We start from the raw sequence: 16,801 nt of genomic DNA on the forward strand, positions 1-16,801 counted from the left end.
ACAATTATGCACTATATTTTTGTTGATATTTTCATTTCGATTTAACATATTTACTATATAACATTTTTCATCTTAGAATGACAGGTGACCTAATTTTGTGTTGCAACCCATTAGTTGCAATTCAGTGAACTAGACAAAAGATTGAAGATTTGTATTTGATTTTATAAAAAGTCTCTGTGCTCCCACCATTATTAAACTGTAAGGGTCAACTCCAAAAGGCAATGAGAGGTTGCTGGATGCAGCACAGATCGATTCCTTAGAGTTTAAAAGAACATTGTGTGCATTTCATCGCTCCAGATCAGATCAAAGAGGAAGCCTTTGGGATCAATTAAAATAGTATCTTAAACCATATAAATCAAGGATGCAGACAACAATGTGTAAGCCTAACAAATACCAAACTGAGGACAAAACCTTTTCTAAATGGAGTTCGAAATCCATTTTAACCCCCAAAAAAATAAAGTGTTGTGCTTTTATGTCAAGCTGATTTGTTATACAAGTGATATTGTAAACGAAATAATATCATTCTCGACTAGTCTATATATGCCTTTCTAACCAACTTGAGAAAACACAATTAGATTCAGAGCTGTCCTGTCCTGATAAGAGGCTCTGAATCTTTATTTAGGATTCATTGTTCTGTGTAAGTGGTTGGCACGTTCTGTAGACTGTCTGACTTTCGGAAACTGTTAATGACTGATAAACATTTTAGTTTAGATTTAGATTTTGCATTTTAGGCTACGTACACACGGCATCAATTGTGTTTTTTGTTGTTGAGCAGATTCTGAATGTTTCGCATTCATAAATATATATCCTTTCAAGATGCATGAAAGAAACTTAAAACCAAGTTAATCAGAATAAAGCATAATTTTAAGCCAAAACCATTGTTGCGTGCCAATTTGCATACTATTCATCCTAAACTGTATTTGAAAATAAAATGTGTATGTTCCAAATCATAGTATGTTCTACTAGGCAATGAAATGCTCTACTATTTCTGGTAAAAATTTGAAGTGTAGGACCGTCTGAACTCTAACCTATAATATTGACCTCAATACATTGTGTGTTGGATGTGAATTCAATTACAACTACAAACTCATGTAAAAAGTGAAAACAAACTACTAACATAGCAGATGCGTGAGACCAACCATCAAGTAGAGGCTTTGATAAATTTGGTTGAATTACCCATAAACAATATCTAGCCAACTGGAAAATATTTCAATCATTTTCCACTTCATATTTCATCTGCAACAACAATGCAAACTTATATAAAAATTTAATATAGAAGGTTTGGACATTTGAATGTATGATTATCTAAAGACCTGGGGAGATTTCTCTCTATGGAAAACTCCCGAATGGCAGATTAACACATCTCTATATGGTAGGTAATTAAATGTAAAAGAAATGTGAATGATGTTTCAAGATGATTGACAGGAGACGTAACTAAGCAACATAATTGATCAACTGCGATCTAGCGGTTGCAGATCGCCAAAGGACTACAAATCCGCCATTTCATGGACTACAAAATCCAGTCATATACCGCTTACATACAGTACACGCTCTGCCCAAGTGGCTCTGCAGTAAGTACCACTTGAAAAAAGTACATAACATGTACAATGGGAATTGGAACACAGCATGTAGCATAGTAAACAAACACTGACAGAGCAACAGGACAAAAGTCAAAGAGAAATGCAGTAAGAATGTGCTTGAAGTCATTCAGCGTGCTGAGTACAGACATAAACACAAGAATACAATGGTATTATGTCGTCTAGTTGACATAGCATTACCTTGTTTAGTTGCAATAGTACTAATAGACTTAGAAGCGCTTTTAACACAAACACAGCTCTGAGATCCGCCATTGTTGTTGAACTTGTTGCTGCTTGCTTCTCAAGCGTCCCGCCTACTTATACTACGTTCTGAAAGTATGTACTCTTTTTGTAAAAGATCATGCAGGCTTCGGGACAGACTTTGGGGCATTGACACATCTTTCCACATTTCAGCCACAGATAAACCTAGTGAAAAGTTGATGCGATTGTTGTCAATGTATTAGGGTTTCTTTTACAGCATCTATATTGACGTTAAATTAAATAGACCGTTAAATAGATTTAAGCTTGCAGTTAGATAAAAGGCAGTGTAAATAAGCACTATGAAAAGCAGGAATATATATTAAAAATACTATGGTCACATAAATGTTCAAGACATAACATGAAACAGTAGAATTTGATGCAGTGCTTTTTGTTTGGAGTGAGACTCACTTTATTGTATCTCAAAGAGGCAGTGAACATCATAGGCTTTAAACAAGCTAGATCTTAATTGTGGGGAGTTTTTAATGGCATGACAGTTCAACACAGCAGTTTAATCTGCCATTCACGACAAGCAGATCTTTCAACCAGATTGCTGCAGGTGTTTGCATAACTACATTCAGAGGTTAATAGCCAGAGGTTAATAGCATCCATCCTGCTAATGTACAGTTGAAGTCAGATTTATTAGCCCCCCCTGTTTATTTTTTCCCCCAATTTCTGTTTAACGGAGAGAAGATTTTTTTTAAACACATTTTACACAATACTTTTAATAACTCATTTCTAATAACTGATTTATTTTGTCTTTGCCATGAGGACAGTAAATAATATTTTACTAGATATTTTTCAAGACACTTTTATACAGCCTAAAGTGACATTTAAAGGCTTAACTATGTTAATTAGGTTAACTAGGCAGGTTAGGGTAATTAGGCAAGTTATTGTTTAATGATGGCTTGTTCTGTATCTAAAACAAATATAGCTTAAAGGGGCTAATAATTTTGACCTTAACATGTTCTGTAAAAAATTTAAAACTGCTTTTTTTCTATGCAAAATAAAACAAATAAGACTTTCTCCAGAAGAAAAAATATTATCAGACATACTGTGAAAATTTCCTTGCTCTGTTAAACATAATTTGGAAAATATTAGCACTGTCACTTCACAAGTAGAAGGTCGCTGGTTCGAATCATAGCTGGACCAGGTGGTGCTTCTGTGTGGAGTTTGCATGTTCTCGTGGGTTTCCTCCAGGTGCTCCAGTGTCCCACACAGTCCAGAGACATGCTGTATCAGTAAATTAGATAGACTGAATTGGCTGTAGTGTATGAGTGTGTGTGGATGAGAGACTCCATAGGTGTTTCCCAGCAATGAGGGTTCACGAGTTGCGGGTTGTGGCTGGAAAGGTATCCGTGGTAATAAAATAAGGGACTAAGCTGAGGGAAAGTGAGTGAGTAAACTTCATTTCTTGTCTAATTAGTTTTGTTTTTTTTATTTATATGGATTACTTTGGTTGTTACCAACATCTGGAAAACATTCCAACTCAACAGCACCTTTAAAACTAGGTTTTCTGAAAAAAAGTTGACATGTTCAAAAATTTTCTAACCTTATATCTCAGAACAACTTGAGACTGTTCCTCACTTGAGCTTTTCATGACAAATTTAAATGAGCATGCAGCTTAAGAAATATGCAGTGAAATGATACCTCTCATACATAAAATAAAATCACTGCAGGTCAGATTTAGGCAGTAGACTCACCTTGCACTCTCCGTTGATGCAGATGTCCAGCGAGTCACCTTGGCAGCGCGTGCCATCAATGACAGCAGGCGAGCGCTCAGTGTAGAAGTTATAGCCTTCAGCCAGACAGTTCAAAGCACACGGTTTCACTCCACCTGAAAAACACGTCAAGTTTATGGTCAAACAGCTGATGTCACTCACTCGCTTTAACACCAGAGGAACCCTTTATCAGGTTATTGATGGGTCCCGAGGTCCCCGAAAACCTATTCACACCCCAGAAATGTCTGAGAGGCGGACACGATTTATTTCATACGATAAACTCAAAATCTATATGGAATAACAGAGTCAATCTCTCACCTCAGCAGCATTGCACTGATAAGTGATTCACTGACTGCTTTTCTTGCAGCCGGGCTTCTCAGACGGGGCCCACGGTTTTCTTTTATGCCTTTGTTGATATTAAGAATCCAGTCAAAGCACTCGAGCACAAGAGAGGCATTACTCATAGTGGAATCTGAACGTTTCGCCTGACATCATTACTGCACCGACACGGGGAGAGATTAACAGAGCTGCCAACAAAAATCATGGAGATCTACAAAGGTTATCATAGACTGTACAAGTGAAGTTCACCTCCAAAATGAGTTTTAAGAGCCAAACAATTGGTAATGATAATGCTTATTATGGGGCAGTGAGATAAGGGGAGGATGGAGCCGGCTGTGAACTTCCTGTCAGAATGTTTTGGAAATGCCTCTCTATCTCTTGCAGCTTTTCTTTGTTTATTGGGTTCAGGCCAATTTGTTGTAAACAAGAAATACACCCTCCCCTTGGGCTTTCTGGCTTCACTTTTTTCAAAGCAGTTTGGTAGTCACAAAAAGACACAACGAAAGAATCAATGGGTCAAAGATTGGGGTGGTGGTGGTGCAGAGGTAAGGGTTTTGTTTTCCATTTTTATCAATTTAATGGAATTTTATGCTGATACATTATTAAAGATATAAAGGGATAATTGATTTACAATCAGCTCAGCCAAGATGTACAGTTGACGTCAGAATTATTAGCCCCCCTGAGTTATTAGCCCCTCTGTTTCTTTTTCCCCCAATTTCTGTTTAATGGTGAGAAGATTTTTTTCAACACATTTCTAAACGTTATAGTTGAGAACTGACTCATTTCTAATAACTGATTTATTTTATCTTTGCCATGATGACATTAAATAATATTTCACTAGATATTTTTTCAAGACACTTCTTTACAGCTTAAAGTGATATTTAAAGGCCTAACTTAGATTAGGGTAATTAAGCAAGTCAGCAAGTCATTGTATAATGATGGTTTGTTCTGTAGACTATCGAAAAAAATAGCTTAAAGGTGATAAAATTTTTGACCTTGAAATGTTTTTTAAAAATTAAAAACTGCTTTTATTCTAGCTAAAATAAACCAAATAATACTTTTCTAGAAGAAAAAACATTTTCAGACATACTGTGAAAATTTTCTTGCTCTGTTAAACATAATTTGGGAAATATTTAAAAAAAGAAAATAAAAGTCAAAGGGGGCTTCTTTGACTTCAACTGTAGGTTATTATTAAGAAGAATATTTTAGCCAAAACTGTGCTTCTCGGTGATACAGGAAATTCATGTCAACAACAACCTGTACCTTGAAAAAAACTAAACCAATAATAGCTTCTGACAAAACAGTGTGGTCTTATGATTTGAGCTTATGATGCAAGAAACTGAAACTAATCTACAGCATCGGCAAACAGTCCTGAGCACGCTCTTAATAGTCAAAAGAGAACTGACAGCTCTTTAGGAGTCTTTTTCAGTTTAAAAGGACAGTACAACCATAACTTAAAACATTTAAAATCTGAGAAATATGTCTCTATAAGAAAAAGAGTGCTTGAGGAACAATTACTCTGAATTAAGTCAATCGATTTCCGTATAATGAATCAAAAAAGGTTTCCAAAATTCTCAGAATCAAACCGGCCTTCAAAATCAAAAAGAACCTAACCGTACCATGGCTCCAAAACCATGATCCAATCCAAAACATAGCATTTATGTATCGTTACACGTCTGGATCTTTACAAAAGTTAGGATTATGTTTGCATGTGTGATCTCAATTGGCAAGACTGATTTTTCAGATTCCCAAAGTATAATATACACTGGCTGACAAAATTTATGTCATCGATCCCAGTTGTAAGAGCAACAAATAATAACTTGACTTCTAGTTGATCAGTTGGAAAAGCAGCAGAAGGTAGATTTTTCAGATGGATCATCAGTTGAACTGCATCCCAGTCATGACAAATACTGCAGAAAACCTATTGGGACCAGTGCGAGAGATCTGCAGTGTGAATGGCAATATCAACAACCTGAGGTATCAAGGCATCTGTGCTGCCCATTGCATTACAAAACTACAGGAGAGGGCTTATTCTTCAAAAGGATAGCGTTTCTCCTCATACTTCAGCCTTCACATCAAAGTTCCTGAAAGCAAAGAAGGTGAAGGTGCTCCAAGACTGGCCAGCCCAGTCACCAGACATGAACATTATTGAGCTTGTCTGGTGTAAGAAGAAAGAGGAAGCATTGAATATGAATTCAAAGAATCTTGATTAACTCTGGGAGTCCTGCAAGAATGCTTTCTTTGGCAGTCCAGATAACTTTATTATTATTAGGTTATTTGAGTCATTCCAGAGATGTATGAATGCAGTCCTCCAAGCTCATGGGGGTCATACGCAATATTTTTTTTTTCCACTGCACCATGACTTTATATTCTATACCTTGCATTATTTCTGTTAAGTGACAAAACTTTTGTCTAAGCAAAGTCAGATCTCAATTAAATAATTAAAAATCAAGACATGATCATATTTTATTCTGATAAAATAAGCTTAATCTAGAGGCCTTTGCCTTTCATACAAGCCACTTCTGATACCAAATGGTCAACTAGAAATCAAGTTATTATTTGTTTTTCCTAAAACAAAGACAAGACTTTTGACAGGAAGTCTACAACATATATACAACAGGATGCTTCTGTGTTCTGCAGAATTTCCTATAGCTGTGGATTAAATGTAACCATGTTTTAAATCATGTTCAGTTTCTTGCACAAACGGATCATTTAACTTCATAAGTCTTGAATTTATTGTTAGAGGACATGCAAATAAATTTAGTTTTGTCTGTATTTTGACTCTCAAAGTGCCGTTAGCTTTTGACATTCTATTTATAAATCACAAAGGGTCACAGTTTCAGCTAAAACTATTCTTTAATGTTCTTTTGAAGCGAAAAGTTGCAGTTTTTGAAATTGATTTCACCAATTTTGTCATTATTTACATCAAGTTATTCCAAACCTGTATTATTTTCATTTTTCTAAGGAACATAAACACGTTTTCTTGTGTGTCCATATGACATTAGACCCCATTGACTTCCTCTTTCATGTTCCTGAGAAACTGAGAAAAAAAAGTGATAAACGTTTCGAACAACGTGATGACAGAATAATAATTTTTGTGTGAACTACCCTATTAAACTGACAGGCTTAACTGTCACACTTTAAAAGATGTTTATGTACATAGTCACACACACACACACACACACACACACACACACACACACACACACACACACACACACACACACACACACACACACACACACACACACACACACACACACACACACACTCACTCACTCACACAGACTAGCGATACATGGTGTTCAAGATGGAATCTGAGGAATTTTCAGACCATCAAAGAGACTTTCCCAGTGTTGGTGTTAGCAGAGTACACAAAGCAAGCCAGTATGTACATTGTGAGTGGAGCAGACGTTGGGAAGGCTGTGGGAGAAAGCGGCTCCCTGTGTAGCTCATGAACCCACCTCCAGTGTACGGCTTCCAGTTGTAGTACTTCCCACGGAAAGGCAGGCTGTCAAAATCGGCACACTGCTTCTCCCTAAAGTCACGTGATCCTTCTGGACAAGCCTGCAATCATACAACAAATCAAATCAAATTGAGGCCTTGCTGAAGCATAAGAAATCAACAGTATTGCAGATTCACAACAATCACTTCTGATAAAAAAAGTTTGACATTTTTATGAACTACTTTGAACAAATTATAAACTACCAGCAAATTATGGTTCACTGTTTTGAGGTGGTCAGCAAGTGAACATTGTAGTCAAATGAATTATACTGAGTTTAAACCAAACCAACTCTGCTACTCACTCCTTTTTACTCACAGGATGTTTTTTTTTTTTTTGGAAAACGGCACAATGACTGCACCATACCTTCGCCTCCGATGAGAGGATAGCCAGGCATAGCGTGAGCGCACCTGCATCATAGAGAGGCGTGGTCTTCCAACATGATCCCTAGTCCTTACTTTTCCAACTTCAAAAAAGATTTACAGATTTAGATATATTTTTTCGGGAGCCGCAAGTGCTTAGATAATTTTTAGGAATTTAAATACGACAGTACGTTGGAAAAGCATGCAGTCCCGAAGGGGAGGACGCTGCGGAGGCCACCTGCTACCCAAATGGGGAGCTATGATGGCAGAATATACGGACTAGCCCTGAGAAGGGGGAGTACGCATATAAGATGGTTAGCGGAGAGGAAAAACACGGGTCTGCCTGTGAGGGGGGATTGCACCATGGCTGAATAAGCATATGGGATTGCCTAGTGGGGATCACGCATAGCGGGCATCTATACCCAAACGCGGGCTGACCAGAGGGCAGACCTACAACGTAATGGGCCGGCGAGTGACTCCTCCGCTAAGTCAGAGCTGGGGACCTCCGGCTCCACTCGCAGATTGTAAAAACTTGCAAATGTATTAAGTGTCGCCCAGCCCGCAGCTCTACAGATGTCTGTTAGAGAGGCGCCACATGCACGCGCCCAAAAGGATGCGATGCTCTGAGTGGAGTGCGCACGTACTCCTGGGGGACACGGCTCATCCTGGCTCTGGTAAGCGAGGGAGACCCAGGAGCCTCTGAAAAAATTTCAGTGGGACCACTATTTTGCTGTCGAACTCTCTCAGACAGTTCAGCATTAGCAGAGTGCGCTCTCCGGAGAGGGGCGCTGTCATGGTGACCAAGTCCAGCTCCAGCGCAAAAAAAGAGATCCTCTGCACAGAGGCAAGTTTGCGCTTTTCTCGGTTGACCTGAAGCCCCAACAGGCCAGAGCACCTTGTCTCTGTGCATAATCAATTGCTCCCGAGAATGGGCTAAAATCAGTTTGTCATCGAGATAATTGAGTATGTGGATGCCAGCGAGCCGAAGGGGTGCTAAGGCACCCTCCACGAGCTTGGTGAAGACCCGCGGAGACAGAAAGACCCTGAAGGGGAGAACTTTGTATTGACAAGCTCGACTTTCGAATGCAAACTGCAGAAACTGACGGTGGCATGGAAGAATGGAGACATGGAAGTACGCCACCTTCATGGGCACAGTGAAGTAAAGGGTGTAAAACCCGCTCTCCAACTCGACTGGAGGGACAGCAATCTCCTCTCGCAAGACAGGGGCGAACAGGGGGCTGACCCTGGTGTAATACACACTCATGAAACTTGGGGGGCTGTAATGCAAATTGAATCGAGTAGCCGAGTCTGATTGTGCGTATGAGCCACCACAAAGGCCTGGCCCACGCTAACCAGGCAGTCAGAGCTCTCGCTAATGGACTCATAGCTACAATCGCTGACGTACCAGCAGTGGGGCAGCACGGAGTGGGTGTGCTGATCCGGGAAGTGCGATGGTCCTGCGGAAGGGCTGGAGGCAGGAGATTCACTCTCACCTTACATCCAGCTCTGGAGGGGGGGCTCAAGGAGTGGGAGAAAGGAGACCGTCCTCCCAGCGTCCTCCCAGGTTTAGCCAGAGCAGGTGCTTCTGGACCACTAATGTAGACATCGTCCTCCCCAATGCACATATAGCGGACTTAGTCTGAAGAGCATATTCGGTTACAGTGCAGAGCTTGCGAAGCAAGCTTGGGTCGGACCCACCCTCGTGCAACTGGGCCAGCGCCTGCGCTTGGTAGCGCTGGTAGGTGGCATAGCGTGCAAGGCAGAAGCAGCCTGGCCCACAGCCTTGTAAGCTCTGGCTCTGAGGGTTTTGCACGAGGCGGGACGGGAGACGAGGCGGACCCTGCCAAGAAGAGGCGCCACGTGGACAAATATTGAAAGCAATGGCGCGCTCGACCTGAGGAATCGCCTCATACCCTCTGGCTTCTCCACCTTCAAGAGTGGTGAGGGTGGAGGGACACGGGCAGAAAAAGGTGCCCTCCAAGACTGCGCAAGCCTACTGTGCACCTCCTTGAGGGAGGGGACGAGAGGCTTCGAGGCTTGGCCAACTTGTCCTCTATGTAGCACCCATCTAGTCGGTCCGGCCGCAGAGCTGGGGGATAAACCATCTCCAACCCCACGGTGGAAGCAGCCCAGGAAAGCACGGCTAACATTTCCGTTTCAGGATTTGTTTTGACATCGCTCACCTGCCCGGAGGGGGCGAGCAGGTCTGGATATTTGTCGGACAATGAAAGCCCACCCTCTGATGCAGCAGTGGACGTCTGGTCCCCGGTCTCATCGTACGTACGGACATCTGGTTAGACGGATCGCTTTCCTCCGCACGAAGCTTGGATGGATCGCTTGGAGGAGCGGGAGGTCTGCGGGTCCGGAGGTGAGGGATAATCTCCTACTGGAACCTTTAGACTTGCCTGAGTGCCTGCTGCAGTGCAGGGGACAGCTGGGGTGGTTCGCCCTTTTGCAAGGGCTAGCTGCAATCTTAACTGCGCAACAGACATGGCATCGCAATAACGCCATAAACTGCCCGCGAGCACCGCATTAACATGCTGGACCCCCAGACATGCAACGCAGTGCTCGTGCCCATCATCCGGGGACAGGAATCCACTGCATCTAGAAACGCACGGTTGGAGCACCATCCTGAAAAGAACATGCTGGACGACTGTGTTGCTCTTTTAGTGAAATTTGCAACTTTATAAACACCGTTCAGGAGAACCGGACCCAAAGAACACCAGACAAGAGAGAACCCCAGCTCGACCGTCTGCCACCGCTTGTACACACTCTGGACCAGGAGACCGCTCTCGTTGGCTCGAAAACGCTGGATATCAGCAGGAGGGACCCTCATCAACTCTCTCAGAAGGCTGTACAAGTCTCTGAATCAAAAAGGATGCATCTTCTTGCTTTTGCTGTGCTTTTATGCTAAATTGATTGCAACAAGCCTCAGGTGAGCAAGCTGACGTTGCCAATTTATTTGGCATTCATTGGCCCATTTACATACTCTTTCAGATGATTGGCTTTCTGTACGAAATCCTCATACATGGATTAAGTTATAGCATTTCCGTTCCCCATCCGAAGGGGAACTGTTGAATGAAGTTGCTATTTTTGTTTTATGTGCGCACAAAAGTATTGAACTTCCAACGAGTCAGGAACCTTGCTGTAAATGGAAGATCAGAGAGCTCTTAGATTTCATCTAAAATATCTTAGCTTGTATTTTGATGAAGTAAAAATATATGTTCTGCATACATTTAAAATGTCTATCATTTCATATTTTTAATGTTTATGCTGGAATCACACTGAACTGAGCTAAACTGAACTGAACTGAACTTAAACACTAAAACCTGAACCACACTGTTCCAGTTACTGAACCACACTGTTCCAGTTACTATGACCATTTATGTGAAGCTGCTTTGACACAATCTACATTGTAAAAGCGCTATACAAATAAAGCTGAATTGAATTGAATTGGAACTGTAATGAGTAGTTTTTGAGAAGTGTTTTATGTTTTATTCACATGTATTTTATATTTCTACAAATGTAATAAAAACATTTGCTATTTGCCCACACATGAGCGAGTACATTTCTGAGACAATACTCTTTAAAATGTAAAACATAAATAGTCATGTGGTCAATATGTATAAATAATTAATTGATTAAATGTACAGAATTGGTACTATGTCATGTTAGAAAAATCTCATATCACGATATAAGTCATCTCATATAATGATATAGATTATCATGATATAAGATGACTTGTCATAACGCTCAGCCCTATTCTGAAAATGAATTAAAATGTCTGGGGTATGGAACGACATAAGAGGGAGTAATTAATATCTGAATTTTCATTACTGAGTGAACTAACCCTTTAAATAAATAGCTCTGGTCTTTTTTATTACATGATCAGAATTTTTTTAAAACATGAGTCTTAAATAGGCACTGCAACTTTACTTCATTCTCAACTACTTCTTCAACTCCTTCACAAGTCTCATTCATTTGATTTTTTTATGAACAATATTTGCAATCTTTGTCCATAGGTTTGAAGCTTTCATTGTACTGAGCCTGAGTATTGTTCGAACTGTGAGTAAATGGGGTAATATGGGGTAATATGCATTACATTTTGTTTATTTTTTTATATTATAATTATAATAACACCTATTATTGTTATTAATCAATTGATAATTGGTTAATGATAATTATCAATTACTATCAGCGAGAGCATTTTTTGCATAGAATATAAAAGTTCCCACATTTTCAGACATTCAGATATTTTTTTGACAACACAACTCAAATGGTTTATCTTCAGAAGGGTTAAGAAATCAGTAACTGATGGAATTCAGTAAAAACAAATAAAAACTATTAGGGCCCTATTATACACCGGCACAATGTGGCGCAAGCCATGACGCAATTGTTATTTGCTAGTTTCAGCTTGGTGCAAGAGTCATTTTGATGCTATCTGCGCCCATAGGCATTCTGATCTAAAAAAAAGACGTGTTGAGGTACATTGCTGGCGCGTTTTGAGAAACTATAATAGATTTTTCAATAGCGCGTTAGTTGTGTGCCTCTCTAACACATTGCTTAATACACACAAGATGTAGAGCAATACGTAAACATCTTTACATATGAAAAAGAATTTAAATATTCAAGATATATTGGATATAATAAGGATATATAGGACATAAATATAAAGGATTAAAATATTACAAAACATTTTATTTTCTAGCCTACATGAATATAAAAACCATACTTTCATGGCTTCTTCATTCCAGAGGCATTTTCAGTTTATCTGTGACAATTTGCTTTTGTATAATGTTATTATTATTAGCAGTATTATTTATTATATGCATATTTATATTTGTTTCATTAAAACAAGCTTAGATTTGTGCATCTGTCAGGTTTTAGACCATATGGGGCATAGCTTGTGTATTTGGATATAACTCAGTTTATCACATTTCATTATTATTGTTCATTTATTCCTTTGCTGGAAATTAGAACTGAATTTAGAAATAGTTTTGAAAAAATCTTAACAAACGATATTAATTATTTATAGGCTAATTGATGTCTGTGCGTACAAGGTTTCCGTATCCACGAGAGCGAAAGTAAAGGTAGATAATGATGAGGCCTTATCTCTCATTCTCGCACTGCAGATGCTCTGTTTAACTATTTCCTTGCTAGAGAAATGCTCAGTTTTTCCGCTTACAAAGCCCGTTATGTAAATACAAATGCGCTATGGCGTGACTCAACTGACTCTTAAAGGGAACATGAGATGAAACATTTATTGGTTTGTTGCCAAAACACACCTATAACTCATTAGAAGAATAAGCTCAACCCTATTAAACCATGCACCAAGGTGCAAGAGAATTGTTCCGTCCTTATATTAGCAAAATGGATTCTGACAAGCCTTTAATGCGTTTGGGCTCTGCCCTTTGCACTTCGCGCATGGATCGTCAAAATAAAACCCTTAATCTACACAGCTTTAACTTGAAAAGAAAATACCCTAAATGACTATATTTTCATTTATAATTTAAATGAAACTTTTATAGAATAAAATATTACATTATACTAAAATTTATAACTAATAAATCCAATAAATCCCAGCCGATTTGAATGTTATCACTCGACTGAATGGGCGTTATCAGTGGTTATTAGCTGATAGATACAGTAGGGGCCTTCTGCGATAGGCTCAGAAGGCTGTTATTATCCACCCACATAGTTAATTAGCTATAAAGATTAACTATGTAGATCACAAACAACTGTGGCCGAAAGTTCACGTGAATTATTTATATTCATTCATTCATTCATTCATTCATTCATTCATTCATTTTCTTTTCAGCTTAGTCCATTTATTAATCTGGGGTTGCCACAGCGGAATAAACCGCCAACTTATCTAGCATATGCTTTACGCAACCTATCACAGGGAATTCCAGCCCCAACCTATCACTGGGAAAATAATTATTTATATTATTTATTTAATTTCCCATCTATTGTATTTTATTAATGTCTACCCCTAACCCAACCCTAAACTCAACCGTCACAGTAATGTAAAAAACAGATCCGGAGTCTTCTCTATTAGTATAGCTGATTAACCATGTGGATGGATGATAACAGCCTTCCGAGCCTTACTTTATCTTATGATCATCATCAAGGCTAATGTGACAGTAATAGAAAGTTACATATTGAATTTATCTCATATATGGGTACAGAAAAGTTACTTTACAAATGGGCAATTTGTCTCTTTGCACAACAAATCCCTTTTTAAAAAATGACAAAAAATGATTCGTATTGTGTAATGAACTCATGTTATTTAAACATTATTGCTTTAAATCCAATTAAACTTTAATATGCGGCTGGACTTGGCCTCTTTCCACCATGGCATTGTTATTAACCCGAGTCACCATGTAAACTGGCGGATCACAGAGTCAGCAGTGAGCGAGGGGCTGCGTATTAGCTCATTGTTTTGAGAAGGCGAACAAATGATAGCAGACCTTTGCTTGGTACTGAACAATGGCCGTGGCTTGAAGCAGAGCTGCAGGGGGGCCGTATCCTCAATGACTTAATAATTTCAAAGCCACAGCCATAATAAATCCAGACGCTGGAATGCCCCACATAAACACACCAGAGAGTGGTCTTCAACCCCTTCAAAAGCTTCGTTTGGATTTCACCAGGTCAAAGAATTAATTACATTAAATCTATGATTGGGCCATTGTTTTATACGAGCTAAATCCTTGCCGGGCTGCTGTCAAAAGTGGTTAGAATTTAATCGTATGTCACCAACAGTCTCCTTCCACAACACATTTTCATTTTCAATGCATGGGGGTGCTGCTTGACTTCCAAAGTACACACTGATTATTTGTGCTTAGCTGTTATTTCCAGAGGTTTGTGCTTGAAAGGCTGACTAACAAGCTCTATTTCCATATTAAAGATCCTATAAATTCATGTGGTGATGATGGATTTCTTTTAGGATGCTTCAGGTTTTTTTCAGTTGATATGAATACTGATACCATGATCCTAATCAATCAAGTTGTATTACTATGTAAACTTTCTGTTACCTATTACATTAGCCTTTCTTTCGATGAAGTAATGACACATGTTGCTGTTTATGTTATTCACTGTAATTTTGTAGATTGTTGTTTGTATCTAAGAATCAAATAAATAGGAACAGATTTTCATTTTGCAATAAACTAGACATTGCATAAACTAGACAAACTGAAAATACTGTCATAATTTTTCACCCTTCACTTGTTCTAAACTGTTTGAATTTCTTTTCACTACTGTTATATTTTGATAAGTCGTGTAAACTGGTAACCATAGTCCTCCATAGTATTTATTTTTTTCTACTATGAAATTCAATAGTTACCAGTATCTTACTTTCTTTAAAATGTCTTCTTTTGTGTTCGCTAGAAAAATGAAATTCATTAAAAGTTACTGTAAACTGTGAGTACATTTTCATTTTTAGGTTAACTATCACTTTAACAATTGCCTTTAAATAAGTGTTTACACTCCCAAAACTACAATACTTTGCTTGTTTAAGAGAGATTCATATTTCAAATGGTTCTTTTTGAAAACACACAGCAAATGTGTGTTTCATTAATGAATTAATTACTGAACCATTGCCTTACCTACTGTAAATTCTTTCAAAAAAATCATTCATGTGGTAAACTGCTCAGAGATTAACATCATAACCCTTCTGCTGTGAGCTTGTTAGCTTGTTGAAAATTAACAAATACAGACAAATCTAACATGTTATTTGCCTGTTACAGAAACCTGTGTTTTGCAGATTTATTAATTCATTTTCCTTATGCTTAGTCTATTATTTATCAGGTTATTATCCATTATCCATATTTAGAGGTCACCAAAGTGAATAATCCGCCAACTATTCTTGTTATATGTTTTATGCAGTGGATGTCCTGCCAGCCACAACCTATTACTGGTAAACATATTTTGCAGAAGTGAAGCCGTTTAGTTAAAAAAGTCCATCTTTATTATATATAATGATTTATGGGAGTGTAACTGAATTGGGTATCATTATGGAATCAGCACCCATTCAGCCATTTGTCAACATCTGCATGTGATATGATGTTCAAATTCTTAAAGGGATCATTCACCCAAAAGTAAAACTGAACTAGTTTTTACTCACCCTCAAATGATCATAAGTTTAATTTTTCTGCTGAACCTAAAAGAAGATAAAAGAAAGCTGGAAACCCGTAACGATTGATTCCATAGTAGAAAAAATATACTTTGAAAGTCAATGGTTGCAGGTTTTAGGTAACAAAAGAAAGATATTTAAACAAGTTTGTAACAAATTAAAGGTGAATAAATGATTTCTGGGTGAACTGTACCTTAGTACCTAAATGCTGAATCAAACCATGTTCAGACCATGTTCAGACGGCAGCACTCACACTTATTCAACTGAACCACTAACATGCCAAATGCACCAGAATTTGTTTAAACTGAACTAAACTGCCAAGAGTGAACACACCCTGACTGCCCCCTCAAAAAGTTCCTGAGCATAAAATGATTCAGACAACAGACAATGCAAAAACTCACATCTGTGTTGCACGATCTGTAGCGCTTCCTCTCTCCGAGACAGTACTTCCCTCCGCCTGACGGCCTGAAAGAGTTAAGAGTAAAAAAGACTTATGAGGTACCATCATAACAGACAAGAAACCTGTTTAAAATGCATTCACAGACTGTTTAAATCAACATGGGACAGCATATGTACTGCATTTGCTTTAGCAGAGGAGGGCAAATAATCCAATAACCTCAATCTCAACATGTCCTTCACTCGCATGCAAACACACACTTGTACAGCTGTCTTAATGAGGACCTCCCATTAATAAAATTAATTGATGGAGCAATTTACTCCACTTGCACAACCATTGACATGAGTCTGGGATGTCTGTATACGAGCTGCTTAGCTAGACATGAGTTTATTTAAAAATCTGTTAAAGAAAAACTGTGTCTGTAGTAGTTTTTACTGAGAAACTCAATCTCAGGGTCACCTGTCAAGAAAAGTCCCAACCTGAAAAGACTTGGCAAACAGAAATCTATCAGGAT

General features: G+C 38.7%; 1 protein-coding gene across 4 annotated transcripts in view; it reads right to left on the bottom strand.

Annotated features, from left to right (window-relative positions):
• The window catches only part of adamts6 (ADAM metallopeptidase with thrombospondin type 1 motif, 6), a 175,890-nt gene that overhangs the window by 44,979 nt on the left and 114,110 nt on the right, over positions 1-16,801 (bottom strand). For 3 of the 4 annotated variants that reach the window (XR_012386164.1, XM_017358010.3, XR_012386165.1), the window contains exons 15-17: positions 16,292-16,355; positions 7,360-7,462; positions 3,539-3,672 (exon numbers count right to left, since the gene is read on the bottom strand). Coding sequence is in view for 1 of the 4 variants with exons in the window: in XM_017358010.3 (XP_017213499.1) it covers positions 3,539-3,672; positions 7,360-7,462; positions 16,292-16,355 (301 nt within the window). In the remaining 3 variants the exon portion in view is untranslated. Of the gene's footprint in view, positions 1-3,538; positions 3,673-7,359; positions 7,463-16,291; positions 16,356-16,801 lie in introns of those variants that run through there. The other variant, XM_073914478.1, reaches the window with a different exon arrangement.

Source organism: Danio rerio, chromosome 10, assembly GCF_049306965.1.
Source record: "Danio rerio strain Tuebingen ecotype United States chromosome 10, GRCz12tu, whole genome shotgun sequence".
Classification (NCBI taxonomy): domain Eukaryota; kingdom Metazoa; phylum Chordata; class Actinopteri; order Cypriniformes; family Danionidae; genus Danio; species Danio rerio.